This window comes from Myotis davidii, unplaced genomic scaffold (assembly GCF_000327345.1).
Source record: "Myotis davidii unplaced genomic scaffold, ASM32734v1 scaffold59, whole genome shotgun sequence".
Taxonomy (NCBI): domain Eukaryota; kingdom Metazoa; phylum Chordata; class Mammalia; order Chiroptera; family Vespertilionidae; genus Myotis; species Myotis davidii.
Window position 1 is genome coordinate 8,315,381 of NW_006293001.1, and position 13,524 is coordinate 8,328,904.

General features: G+C 41.2%; 1 protein-coding gene across 3 annotated transcripts in view; it reads left to right on the forward strand.

The window, feature by feature from the left end:
• Positions 1-13,524, forward strand: part of NOSTRIN (nitric oxide synthase trafficking) — a 55,614-nt gene that overhangs the window by 1,865 nt on the left and 40,225 nt on the right. For all 3 annotated transcript variants that reach the window (XM_006766524.2, XM_006766525.2, XM_006766526.2), the window contains exon 2: positions 6,539-6,624. In XM_006766524.2, the coding sequence (XP_006766587.1) occupies positions 6,539-6,624 (86 nt within the window). The remainder of the gene's footprint in view (positions 1-6,538; positions 6,625-13,524) is intronic.

Consider the following 13,524-nt stretch of genomic DNA (forward strand, 5'->3'; position numbering starts at 1 on the left):
AGTTTTATTAATATTAATGTGTTTTATTAAATAAAGCAAACAGATCCTTTATGAAACTCTTGGGTAGTTTTTATAAAAATAACCGAAAGGTTTACTAATAACTACCTGCAAAATGTCTCATTCCATGAGTGCCTAGGGTTGCACAGAACATCATTCATAAAGCCTTAGCTTAGCTACAATTCTTAACACTGCCTACCCCGGTGGATCCATGTATGGAAACTGTGCACTGCATGAGCTTCAATGAGAAAAACATGATCTTTTTATTTGCACCAGTTTATAACTGAAGTTAAGAATTTCCTTTAATTTTTAATATAAGCAGTAACCCAGTACTACTGAAGTGTCTGACTTTGTGACCAAGAAGAATCACATGTATTTTATATATTAAAGTCCTTAGCAGATATCTAGAAATATTGGTCACACTCAATGTGGTTTAGAAGTTTGGTTAATTCTTAATTATAAAGCACACATAATTTTAAAATGTTTTCAAATGTGTGTGCGTGTGCATATATAATTACTTTTCTTTGTAAACCTATTATTTTACTAGAGGCCTGGTGCACAAAATTCATGCGGGGAGTGGGGGGGGTTGTGGTTGCCCAGCCTGACCTGTGCCCTCTCACAGTGTGGGAGCCCTGCAATCTATCTCCCCAAAGAGGTGGGCCCCGCCTACCCGTCTGGAGCTCCTGGATGGATTGCCCCAAAGAAGTAGGCGGGAGCTGGGTGTCTTGCCCCCAGCGTCACCACTTGGAGCCGCCTGGACCCACTTCCGCGCTGCATGGAGCCACAGGATGCCCCCCCGCCCCCCACTTTCCCCACCCCGGCGAATGCTGCGCGCACAGTGTCAAGTCCCTGTCCAACTGCGTGCGCCTGCTGCGTACACAGCCTCCTGGTGATGGATTGTGAGGGCGTGATGACTACATAGGCTTTTATTAGTATAAATTTTATACATTTGAAAATATTATTCAGAGTAAAATGGGCTTTACCAGAATGCCAAAGGGGCTCATGATACAAAAAATTGTTTTAATCTCTTATTTTAGGTCATGCCCCACATGAGCCAGTAGATGAGAGTGGGGTGGGGAGGTAGGTGGGGTAGGAGAGGGAGAGCTAGAGCCAAGGTCAAGGGATTTCCTATATTTTCTGATCACACACACACACACACACACACACATACACACACACACACGGCAAGATGGTCTCTGGATTCTGCGTTTCACAGCTTTTGTCTTCAACTCTGAGTAGATGGTTGTTTGTAAATAAGGGGTTATGCTAAAATAATGGAAATATTTTTTAGCTACTCCTTTATTAATGCCGCCTTTATCAGAGCTTATCGAGGAGTGTCCAGTACAGATTCTCTCTCCACTGCTACTACAAGCAGAACATTCTGCTCTTATTTATTCACTAAATTAAAAACGTGACCTATTGAAGAGCCTCCAGACTTGAGTATGCCTGGGAACACTGAGATTGGGAAATGGTTACAGGTGTATCAGCCCTTGAATTGGAGGGTGTGGCTGGGCTTGGGGTCTTAAGGGGTGGAGGCAGAGCTCATGGACCAGTTGTCTCTGCCTGGAACAGCTTTGTCCCTTCAGTACACTGTCGGGTACAAATATCATTTTCTAGATGTGCCATGATGTGAAAATTTTAGGAAGTACTAATCTATTAAATAACAGGAAATCATATTTCAAAATCTAAAACTATCAGCCTCAGAGTCGATTGAAGCCATAAGATGCACTTTTATTTGAGCAGCCTTTGCCTTTAAAAAGTTGAGTTTGAGTATCTTTGGGAAAGACAGGAATCTCCTCTTTGCCACAGGCTCCCCCTCTCCTCCAAAGGATTTATAAACTTTTTTAACACTCCATGGAGTGTTAAATCACTGATTTATAAACTTTCAGGACTGTCTGGCCTCCTAGAACTAGACATCCGGAGATGGTATTTTACAAATGTGTCTTGGAGAGTTTTGATGACTTGATACATTTGGGACATGCAGCAGCCCCTGCAGCCCAGCACATAGAAATATTCTCAACTGGTTCTGTTCACAACTTTGGTTAGGAGCATGGTTTCCTCACGCATGATGTCTGAGGTCCCCTATTCTTACCCCAGGACCATGAAAAACATACACTCCTCAGGTGATAGCGACAGCTCATCTCAGAGTCCCTTCTTTCCTTCCTTCCTTCGTTCCTTCCTTCCTTCCTTCCTTCCTTCCTTCCTTCTTTCCTTCCTCTTTAGTTCTCCTGATGGGAGGGTTTAGTCCTTGCTTCCACTCTGAATGCTCCCAAATTTTTTTTAAAAAAAAATTGTAATTAGATATGTTCATGTTGAAACATGGAAATCAAACTGAAATGTGTGCTTTACCTTTGGGCAGGATGCAAAGGTGGTTTCTTTCCTGGGTCTTTGTCAGGTGGATTAGAAGAATGAAGTCATGGACAAAAGGTGGTATAGGAAAAGTTGGAAATTTATTGGGAAACAAACACAGACTCCCACATGGGGAAGGGGTTCCAAAGGGGTAGCCCACTAAGTCCCTCTCTCCTAAGGTTTATAAAGGCTGCAATTCCTTGTGTCCTGATAGCCCCTCTGATTGGTCACTATAGCAGCTTCAGAGCTCAAACCCCATGTGGGTCCCCTCTCTTTCTCCCCCTCCTGTGGTAGAATTTTCTATTCCTTGTGAAAATCTGTTTTTCTCCTTCTCCCTGTTCTTTTTCTACTCCCTGTGGCTTTCCCCTTATCTCCTGTGAATGAGTGTCTTCCTCTCCCTTTAGGCTGTGGCACCTTTGGTTCTTTGTGAATGTATGCCTTTGGCAGCTCCCAGGCCCTAGCTTTGCTGATCCACTCGATCTCTTTGCTTTGGTTTCTCCCAGCACCAGCCCCAGCCCTAGCCTTAGCCTTAGCAAGTGTTGGAGAGCAGAAAGCCGCACTCTGCAAGCCTGTATCCCTACCCTTCTCCCTTGCATGTCCCCCTTGGTGTTTTTGATCTTTGTTTCTGCATTGCTGGAGACAGAGCAAATAGGACATCACATAAAAAGTACACAGCTTAATACTGCACAATATTTCTAAATAAATCAGATGAGAAAGTTACAGGACATATAAAAATCATAAAATTTTATTGGACATAAAGTAAGATTTGAACAAATGAAAAGACTTTACTATATCCTTGGATGTTTAAGTCTAAATGCCATCAAAAAGTCAATTTCCCCCAAATGAGATTTTATATATATATATGTCCCCTCTCTTTCTCCCCCTCCTGTGGTAGAATTTTCTATTCCTTGTGAAAATCTGTTTTTCTCCTTCTCCCTGTTCTTTTTCTACTCCCTGTGGCTTTCCCCTTATCTCCTGTGAATGAGTGTCTTCCTCTCCCTTTAGGCTGTGGCACCTTTGGTTCTTTGTGAATGTATGCCTTTGGCAGCTCCCAGGCCCTAGCTTTGCAGCCCTCCCCCATGGGCCCCCTTTATTTCTAGAACTCCCTAGACCTGCCTATTTTACCCCTAAAAACTCCTTTCAGTATGGAAGAATAAATGCCCAAGTTTAGCCAAATAAATTGTGAAAAGGAAAAAAATAGTTGTCTAAAGAGAGAGCAGAAGCAAACTGCTAATATCTCTATAACTTAGGTAGTGAGTACAAAATGTGTATCATTATTATTGTCTGTATCCTTACTTTATGAACATAAAAATGCATCATAACTTAAAATAAAAAGTTAAAAGACTGCACATGAGTTAGAAATATGTTCAATTGCATATTTAAAAAACTTAAAATGAGTAGCTTAAAAAAAACCCCTAACATTGTTCTCTCCCACATAAAAAAAGTTCCAAAGAAGAGAGTTCAGGGCTCCTGTGGTGGCTTCCAGGGCCAGCAGGGACCCAGGCTCTTTTTCTCTTTCTGCTGTATGATCTTAGCACTTGGCATCAATCCTCAAGACCACCTATGGCATCAGCCATCATTTCTAAGTCCAGTTGTCAGCAAAGAAAGGTAGGAACCTTCACTGAAACCCCATGCAAAACTTTTGCCTCTGCCTCAAGAAGTGTTCAGGGACATGGCTACACCTAAGGGCTACAGAGGTTGAGAAATGACCTTATTCCAGGGGTAGGTGCCCTGTTAAATATGTATCTATTTTCTTCTCATGAGACCTAGGTATGTTTTCTGGTATTATGGGAAGAAAATGAAAGGGGAATTTAGTGAAAATGTTTAGTTAACAGAGGAGTAAACAACAACAAAAAAACTGAACAATTTTAAAATGCTCAATAAAATTTTCCCATTGTACATGTAAGGGAAGGAAGGAAGCCTTTTGGTATTGTTGTCATGTCCCCCTCGAATTACACAAGGATGCCTCAAGAAGTCGAATTAAGGAGTCACATTTATTTTGAAGCTGGGACTACGAGGGGGTCATGCACTCCAAATCTCGTAGTAATTACCTAGCCCCAACACCAGATTTATATAGGCAAAAATCACAAAGGTATTGATTACATCTCAGGGTTTGGAATGAGAAAACTGGTTTGTAAAAAAGCAGTTTACAGAAGCAGAATTGAGCAAGTTAGTTAAATTATAGTTTTGGGTCTCTGAATCAAGGGAAACACATTGCCTGGAGCCATGGGTCTTGGGACCACTGAGTCAACAGAAACACGTTATCTGGAGCCATCAGGTCTTGGGACCACTGAGTCAACACGTTATCTGGAGCCACTGAGGCAATTTAGAGTAATTGTGCAGTCCTGGTTCCCAGGTACAGAAGAATGTGCTTTCTTAAACCAGTAAGATCACAATCAATGGGATATTCAAACCACCAACAACGGAGTATTCAGTCGATTGGGATAGCATACATAAGTTCAGAAAATCAAAGTAACTTTTCTATTGTTAAACAAAGCAAATAAGTACAGAAGCCAAACAGCAGGGTTAAAGTTAAACTACAGTTTCTACCTGAGATTATTGCTACCATACTTCAGTATCATATCATTCTTCAATGACAAATTACTTTTAGGAAAATAACAATGAGGAAGCTTGGTTGCCAAATGTGATTTTACTCTGTTGACTCTCAGAGGAGAATCATTTGTGTGTGGGAAAGCCTACTCCTGGATCTCAGCACAGGTATGTTTTGCTTACTCTGTAGAGTTTTAAAATCTGTGAAGTGTTTGCTACATTTTAAAAAAATCACATTTCAAATTCCAATCCTTATTTCAGCTTTTTTGGACCAACTGGATGATCTGGCCATCCTGGGCCGGAGCAATGTGGCAGCTGCCTCTGCAAGCTCGGTCCCCACCCTGTCCTCGCTCACCCAGGTGCCTGACCAGTGCCTGCAGGCACGAGCTTGTGCAAACCTTGCTTTACGAGTCAGCAATCAAGGGCTGTGCTCCCTGACCACTGTCCTTGTGTCCCAGATAGTTGGTTTGCTACTACTGCGTGTCCACGTCCTGCCATGGCTTTCTGTGCTAAATTTTAGGTCTCTTCCTCCTCTGTTTGCACCATATACCAGGTGCTATTGTGCTGCCAAAAAGATTGCCCCGCCCTGAGTATTCATGTATGTGAACATGCATGATGTATATATGTAGTAGGTGCTCAGTAATTGTGAGTTTGCCTCCCTTTGCACTTCTCAACACAGTGCCCAGCTGCCTGCTGGAGACCTTGAGTGCCGGAAGAGGCTGGGCTCTCTGTATGAGCCGAGTCACAGCACGACGCTTGATCTACACAAAATTTGCATACTCTTGTGTAAAATCTCATTTTGAAAAATGCAATTCACTAAAAATGCATCTGCCAGATGGAAACTGTGAGAAGGTGTGTTTGAAAACTGTTCTGTTCCTAGTTCACCTACTCTGCATGAGGAAAGCAGCAGAAACAGCTGACACTGACCCTCTCCATTTGGGCACTTAAAATCTATTGTCATCAAGGTCAGCCTTTACAAACACAATTTTCAGAATGACATTGTGGAGCACTAAACCCAACGACAAAAACTTTCAATTAGAATTCTTGAGTCTGAAGGCTAAATTGAGATATAAATAATTGTATAAAGGTTGGGTTCAATTGAAATGTTCAACTCATTATTTTAACATTCTTATTACTACAGTTGAATGAGATGTAGAGGGGATTAGGAAACATTTTTATTAACAAGTTATTCATTTGCATTTTTATATCTCAGCCGAGAAACACTCACTTCCATGTCTCAGGGTTTGTCAGGAGATCTAGAAATATTATTTTGGAATTTGTGAGACACAAAATGATTGACTACTCAACATGTTTCAGAATGTACCTTTAACCTTCCTGGGAACAACAGGGCAGTAGGAAGCCAGACTCCAAGGGCACCCCACTGCTGATCTGTTTGCCTTTGGTCTAGGGGAGAAGCAGATAGACAAGCAGATAGTTTTATTTTTTGAAAAGTTCTCCAGGATCTTTCATATCCAGGCCGAAGACACTTAGGCTTTATTTTAAGAACTCATCCAAAAGGTGTGCACCCCACAGCTGCACGGCCACCTTCCATGACAGTCATTGTCACAGCAGCACTCAGAGTTTAAAGGAGTTCTGTCTTTGGAAGTGTCCATGACCTTTCTGTGCATCTTTTCTTTTTCAGTATAATCAAGTGTACAAGAGCCTCAAGGAGTTTTCTCAAAATGGAGAGAATTTCTGCAAGCAGGTCACATCCATTCTTCAGCAAAGGTACGAAATGTGCATTTGCAATAAGCAGCTCTTCCCCTTTAGTGGCTGGAGTGATGGAACTGGAGGAGTGATTACAAGCTGTCCCACTTCCCGGAACATAGTGTTATATTTTGGTACTTGAGAGATTGGCTTCAAAAGTGATTCTTCCCTACTGCACATTTATCACTTGGGTACCATAAAAATCAGGAAACAGCAGGAGGTACTTCTGCTTGGGAAGATCCAGTCAAGTCTCTTCTGATGTCTAAGACTGAGTTTATCACCACCTGCTGGGGCCCACCATTTTTCCTGATGTATACACCATTGTTGTTTTCACACCAGTGACAATTATTAATTGACATATGTCTCCCCTATGAGGAGGGTGAGGGAGTGGGGGGCTATGTCCTACTCACCTTTGTATGCTGAGCTGTTACAGCCTGGCCTTTTGAGTTTTTCAGTAAATGTCTAAATTTAATTCTAATCATCCATCCAGATGGATGAAAGAAAAGTCACCATTTTCAGTCTCATCTTTTTGTTGCTGTTGTTGTTTTCTGAATCCTCACCTGAGGATATTTTTTCCATTGATTTTTAGAGAGAGTGAAAGGGAGGGAGGGAGAGAGAAACATCAATGTGAGAGAGACACATTGATTGGTTGCCTTCCATACACACCCTGACTGGGGCTGGGGATCAAACCTGCAACCTAGGTACTACAACCCAGGTATGTGCCCTTGACCAGGAATCAAACCTGAGACTCTTCAGTGCTTGGACCAATGCTCTCCCACTGAGCCACACTGGCCAGGGCAGTATCATCTTCTTTTAATACTAGATGTGATCATGTTTAAAGCTGTTTCACTGTGCTGAAATAAGCACAATTAACTCAGTCAAGAAGTTACATACATTTCTGCTTAAAATTAGAGATCCCAAGGACTGAATTGGGCCATAAAGACATAGACCATTTTCCTACATCTAGAGCAGTGATGGCAAACCTATGACACGCGTGCCAGAGGTGACACAAACTCATTTTTTGGGTTGATTTTTCTTTGTTAAATGGCATTTAAATATATAAAATAAATATCAAAAATATAAGTTTTTGTTTTACTATGGTTGCAAATGTCAAAAAATTTCTGTATGTGACATGGCACCAGAGTTAAGTTAGGGTTTTTCAAAATGCTGACACGCCGAGCTCAAAAGGTTCGCTATCACTGCTCTAGACAGTTCTGTAATAAACAACTCTAAAGAGATCTTCAGGCTAGATTGTTTATTCTTTATAAGGTAACCCATTTCGGATTTAAAAGATTCCACGTGTGTCATGAGAACAAAGACACAAGGACCCAACTGCATCCTTCACTGATGGGTCAAGAACAAAGAAGAACATTAGCCTTATTGGGACCAAGGGAAGATACTGGAGAGGTCCAAAAGGCTATTATAAACATAATAACCAGGTTTATCAAACAAAGTTGAAAAGAAAAAATCTATAATAATAGAAGTGTAACATGCTAATTAGACCAGACAGCCAAACATCCTTCTGGATGTCATTATGGACGTCCTTCTGGACAAAGCCACAGGGGTTGGGGCAGAGGCGGAGGTGGTTAGGGGTGGTCAGGCAGGCAGGTGAGTGGTTAGGGGTGATTAGACAGGCAGAGTGATTAGGGGTGATCAGGCAGGCAGGTTGAGGTAGTTAGGAGTGATCAGGCAGGCAGGCGAGTGGTTAGGAGCCAGTGATCCTGGATTGCAAGAGGGGTCCCAGATTGTGAGAAGGTGCAGGCCGAACTGAGGGACTCCCCACTCTCCACGTCCCCCTGCACGAATTTTGTGCACCGGACCTCTAGTTTTAATATAAGAAGTTACTTCTGTCTTAATATCCAAGTTGCTTTGATTCTGTGCGAGGAATAGAAGGACTAATCTGGGAGAGAATTTCTTAAAAGTATTGCTATCAGTCTCAGAGGAAATTATTTAAAATAAGACCAGTTAACTATTACAAATTCAACCCCTTGCCTGGGTTAGAAAGCATCTCCCTCCGCAGATCAGGAAAAATCTGTACACAGTATTAGCCATACACATGATCTGGGTTGCAGTCATCTGAACCTGGTTGGTGTCCCCATCTTTAAAATTAGTGTCTGGAGGAGAGCCATGAAGACAGAAGGCAGGTGATAAATTATGCCTGGCAAACAGACTCAACAACAAACTGAATACATTTGGGGAATCACTGCTCCAAAACTGCCTTGTCCAGGTTGCTCTGCACCTCTACCTGCCACAGATGTATCTGCTTTACATGGAGTCAGAATGCTCTTTCTTACCTCTTTTGAAATTGTTGAGGGTTATAATATAGAAAATCATAAAGGCACATCCAGCGGCCAGGTTGAATGAAGGGTACCTGCTACATGAAATACATCCAATCAGTATTTGTAGCTTCAATGAATAAATAAATGAAAGATGGTTACGAGTTTATTTTATTATATTACAACCACATTATTAGAACAAGGTCTTTACTGTTGTTGGAATGTGGCTCTGTGGAGCAGCTCTGTGTTGGCCAGGGGCTACAAAAGACAGCATCACAATCAAGCTGCGACTTCAGAGACTTTCATTTCCAAGCTCAGCTGCCTTCTTGCACTTGTTCTAATTGGTGCTGCTAGAAAAGTGCAGTTGTTATTGAAACACCATTTTTCCTGGAAATTCTGCATTTCATGGTCATGCTTAGCTTCTTTTATCCAATTAGTTGCTTCAGTTTCCTTTTTTATAGTAGCAGCTCAGATTTATCCAGAGACACACAGCAGCTCCTAGATCCCTCACACCAAAGTCATTAGGTTTCACTTTAACACAATCACAGATCAGATTTTAAAAGACAAAGATACATTCCCAGAAACTATGAGTATTTGGTTCCCTGCACCTCCACAGCTAATGTTCAAACTGGTTTTGGGGGGAAAATCAATTGTTCCTCTGCAAGCAAGCTTAGGATTAGGTTTTCAAATGGCAAGTAACACTGGTCTGGACATTAAACAAGAAAGAAAAGAAAAAAGAAAAGAACAAAGAAGAAAGTGTAATTGGCCATTGTTTCATCCATGATTCATTGCAGATGTTGTCAACAAAGGAATAAATGATTTAAATAAAGTCTTTGGTAAATCTTTCCTTTTTCTACTCTACTCATAGCCTGGGTGATCTTAGCTCCCACAACTTCAGCTCCTTTTTGCAAATTGATGACTCTCTCATGTATATTACTAGACAGTATGTCTTATCTGTACTTCAAACCATATACCCAACAGTCTATTGGACATTTTCATGTGGGTGTCCCATGGAGCCACAAAGGAAGCCTTTCCAAAACAGAGTCTATTAGCTTTTCCCCAAAGCTAGTACTCGTGGATTTTTTTTACCATGGTGACCACTGCCACCCGATCAAGCCCACGATCCTTGGAGCCACCCATGAGTCCTTCTATCTCAGCTTATGATTGAGTCATCATATTGCTCTCTAGTACCTTATAGCTTTCTTTTCATTTCATTGCCTCTGCCATTGTTCTGGCAAAAAGCTCTTAACCTGTTCTTCTGTCTGCACAAAGGCACCTGGCTGAGGGGCCGAGCAAAGGCAGGAATTGCAATCACTCCCAAGCCTCGAGTCTTGGACCCTGGCTCAGTTGTGTCCCTTCACAGGATCTTCTTTTTCTAATCCAAGCAAAGTTGCCTCAACTAGGGAGCAAGTTAGGGTCTATCTCTCTCTAATTTATCTTACACTCTGTGGCCATGACGCCATTTAAGGCCCTTCAAAGACTCCCATCACCTTCAGTATGAAATTCAGCCCGGTTGTACACCAGTCTGTGGGGAGCCCTCAGGGGACAAGTCAGGGAGTGAGATAGTTAAATTGGTAGGGCTCAGCTCCCTCCTCCTGCTCCCACTTCTACAATATGGTGGTTTCTGTATGAGATTTTGTTTTTTAGCTAAAAAGCTTTCCAAACTACCCTTTTTGTCCATTTTACCTGACTTTCACACAACAGCACTTCCCTCAAATCCCTTTATAAACTCACTCAGTTCAGGAATTAGCAGACAAGGAGAATCTGAAGATCTAGAACTGCCACAGCTGCCCATTCCCTGGTCTACAAGTGGGCAGGGACTCAGTGAGACTCTCAGACTGGACCCTCCAGAAGGGTGTCCTCTTGGTCCCACTCACCGTTTTTATACTGTCCTCAGGAACCAGAATCGAGGCACTCGGTAATGATGAAGTGGGTGTGTGGGCTAGCCAGAGAACCCTGCTGCTCAAATAACAGAGCTTCCATGTAAAAATGCTTTCAAATTGCTAATAACTAGCTTTGAAATATTGCCTGTTTATAAGATGAGCTTGTGATTGTCTTTCAAAAGACAAACTGACAATAAAGCTTGGGTGGAAGATGTCAGCATACCAGGCCTCCAACGAGAAGCTGCTGGGAGTAGAAATTAGGAGGCCAGTGATGGGGATGACATTTCAAACCAAGATTTTCAGATTACTAAAATTCCTTCTTAATTCATGATGAAGGGAGGGCTCTGTCACCTGCTATTTTCAAGCTTAAGAGAGCCTTAGTTCTATTTTATTTATTTATTTTTTAAATTTTATTTTTCAATTACAATTGACATTCAATATCTTTTTTTAAAAAAATATATTTTATTGATTTTTTACAGAGAGGAAAGGAGAGAGATAGAGAGTTAGAAACATCGATGAGAGAGAAACATCGACTAGCTGCCTCTTGCACACCTCCTACTGGGGATGTGCCCGCAACCCAGGTACATGCCCTTGACCGGAATTGAACCTGGGACCTTTCAGTCCGCAGGCCGACGCTCTATCCACTGAGCCAAACCGGTTTCGGCTCAATATCATTTTTATAATAGGTTCAGGTGAACAGCATAGTGGTTAGACAATCATATACTTTCAAAGTGATCCCCCCTAAATTTCAAGTACCTGCCTGGCACCATACATAGTTATTATAGTATTATTGACTATATTCCCAAGGCTGTATTTTATATCACATGACTATTTTGTAACTACCAATCTGTAGTTTTTAATCCCTTCACCTTTCCACCCAGCCCCCAACCTCCTCCCTTCTGGCAACCATCAGTTTGTTTTCTGTATGTATTTATCTGTTTCTGTTTATTTTGTTTTTTAGATTCCACATTTAAGTGAAATGATATGGTATTTGTCTTTCTCTGTCTGACTTATTTCACTTAGCATAATATCTTCTAGGTCCATTCATGCTTTAACAAATGGTAAGATTTTATTCTTTATTACGGCCAAGTAATATTCCACTGTATATATGTTCCACATTCCACAACATTTTTGCCCACTCATCTATTGATGGGCGCTTGGGTTGCTTCCATAACCTGACTATTGTAAATAATGTTGCAATGAACATAATGGTGCATATCTTTATTAATTAATTTCTTTTTCCCCCCTAAATTTCAAGTACCTGCCTGGCACCATACATAGTTATTATAGTCTTATTGACTATATTCCCAAGGCTGTATTTTATATCACATGACTATTTTGTAACTACCAATCTGTAGTTTTTAATCCCTTCACCTTTCCACCCAGCCCCCAACCTCCTCCCTTCTGGCAACCATCAGTTTGTTTTCTGTATGTATTTATCTGTTTCTGTTTATTTTGTTTTTTAGATTCCACATTTAAGTGAAATGATATGGTATTTGTCTTTCTCTGTCTGACTTATTTCACTTAGCATAATATCTTCTAGGTCCATTCATGCTTTAACAAATGGTAAGATTTTATTCTTTATTACGGCCAAGTAATATTCCACTGTATATATGTCCCACATTCCACAACATTTTTGCCCACTCATCTATTGATGGGCGCTTGGGTTGCTTCCATAACCTGACTATTGTAAATAATGTTGCAATGAACATAATGGTGCATATCTTTATTAATTAATTTCTTTTAGACACAGGGACCAGCTACAGTTTGTGATTTTTTTTTTACCATTTTTTGAAATCTTAATTTTATTAGAGCAAGACACTCTAACATTGATTACACGGTCACTTATACAGTTTAATTTGTGCTCTACCTAAAATATTGAATCTGATACCCTGTATTTTCCATCTCTCTTTTCTTTCAAAATATAATTTATTTTAAATTCTAAGACAAATGTTGGTCTTTGACTTATTGTTTGGTCTTTATTATTACTAATGAGAATTTATTAACCTGCCTGCACATGCCGAGAGGAAATCAGAACATAGATGGATTAAAAGCCAGTGCATGCCATTTCTCTGGTCCAGGACCTTTAAAATTCTCTGGAATATTCTGCAATTGAGTCGTCCATTAAAAGACATTTACACCATCCATTTCACATGCACCAAGACAACTGCTTGGAGTAGGACTCTCAACTCCTATTAGGTAGCTTTAGGGCTAGGACATTGAGCACAAAGTTTTTGCAAGCATGTTTCTGATTATTTTAATGAGGGAATGAAAATTCTAGGACTCAACCTGAGATTAGCTCTGTCTCTCTTGCCTCCCTTTGCATGTGATGACTTTTAGGCTGGAAACCAGGATAAAGGACTGAGAAGTTGTGAGTGCGTGCGGTGGGGATCCATGGAGGGGGAGGCTGGGCAGTGCCACCTCTGCCTTGGGAAAACAGTTCATTTCTGTTTAGCAGTAACTCTGAAAGGGCATATAGACATACTGTTTTATTAGACCATGAGCACAGACAAGCCACATGGCAGCGTTTGTTCAATTTACAAACATTCCGACTTATAAATGTGACAGCTCTTTTGATGCTTCCCAGTTGGAACAATAACTTCTTAGAACCATTTTCTTCAGGGAGAAATTTAGTCATTCGCCTCTGTTAAGATTAAGACCATTCAGGGCCAGAGGCCTGGGAACCTTTCATCTGTAGGCAAACGCGCCAGAAAGGGAGCCCAGTCAGTGCCCCACTCCCCACGCACCCGCACCCATCTTCC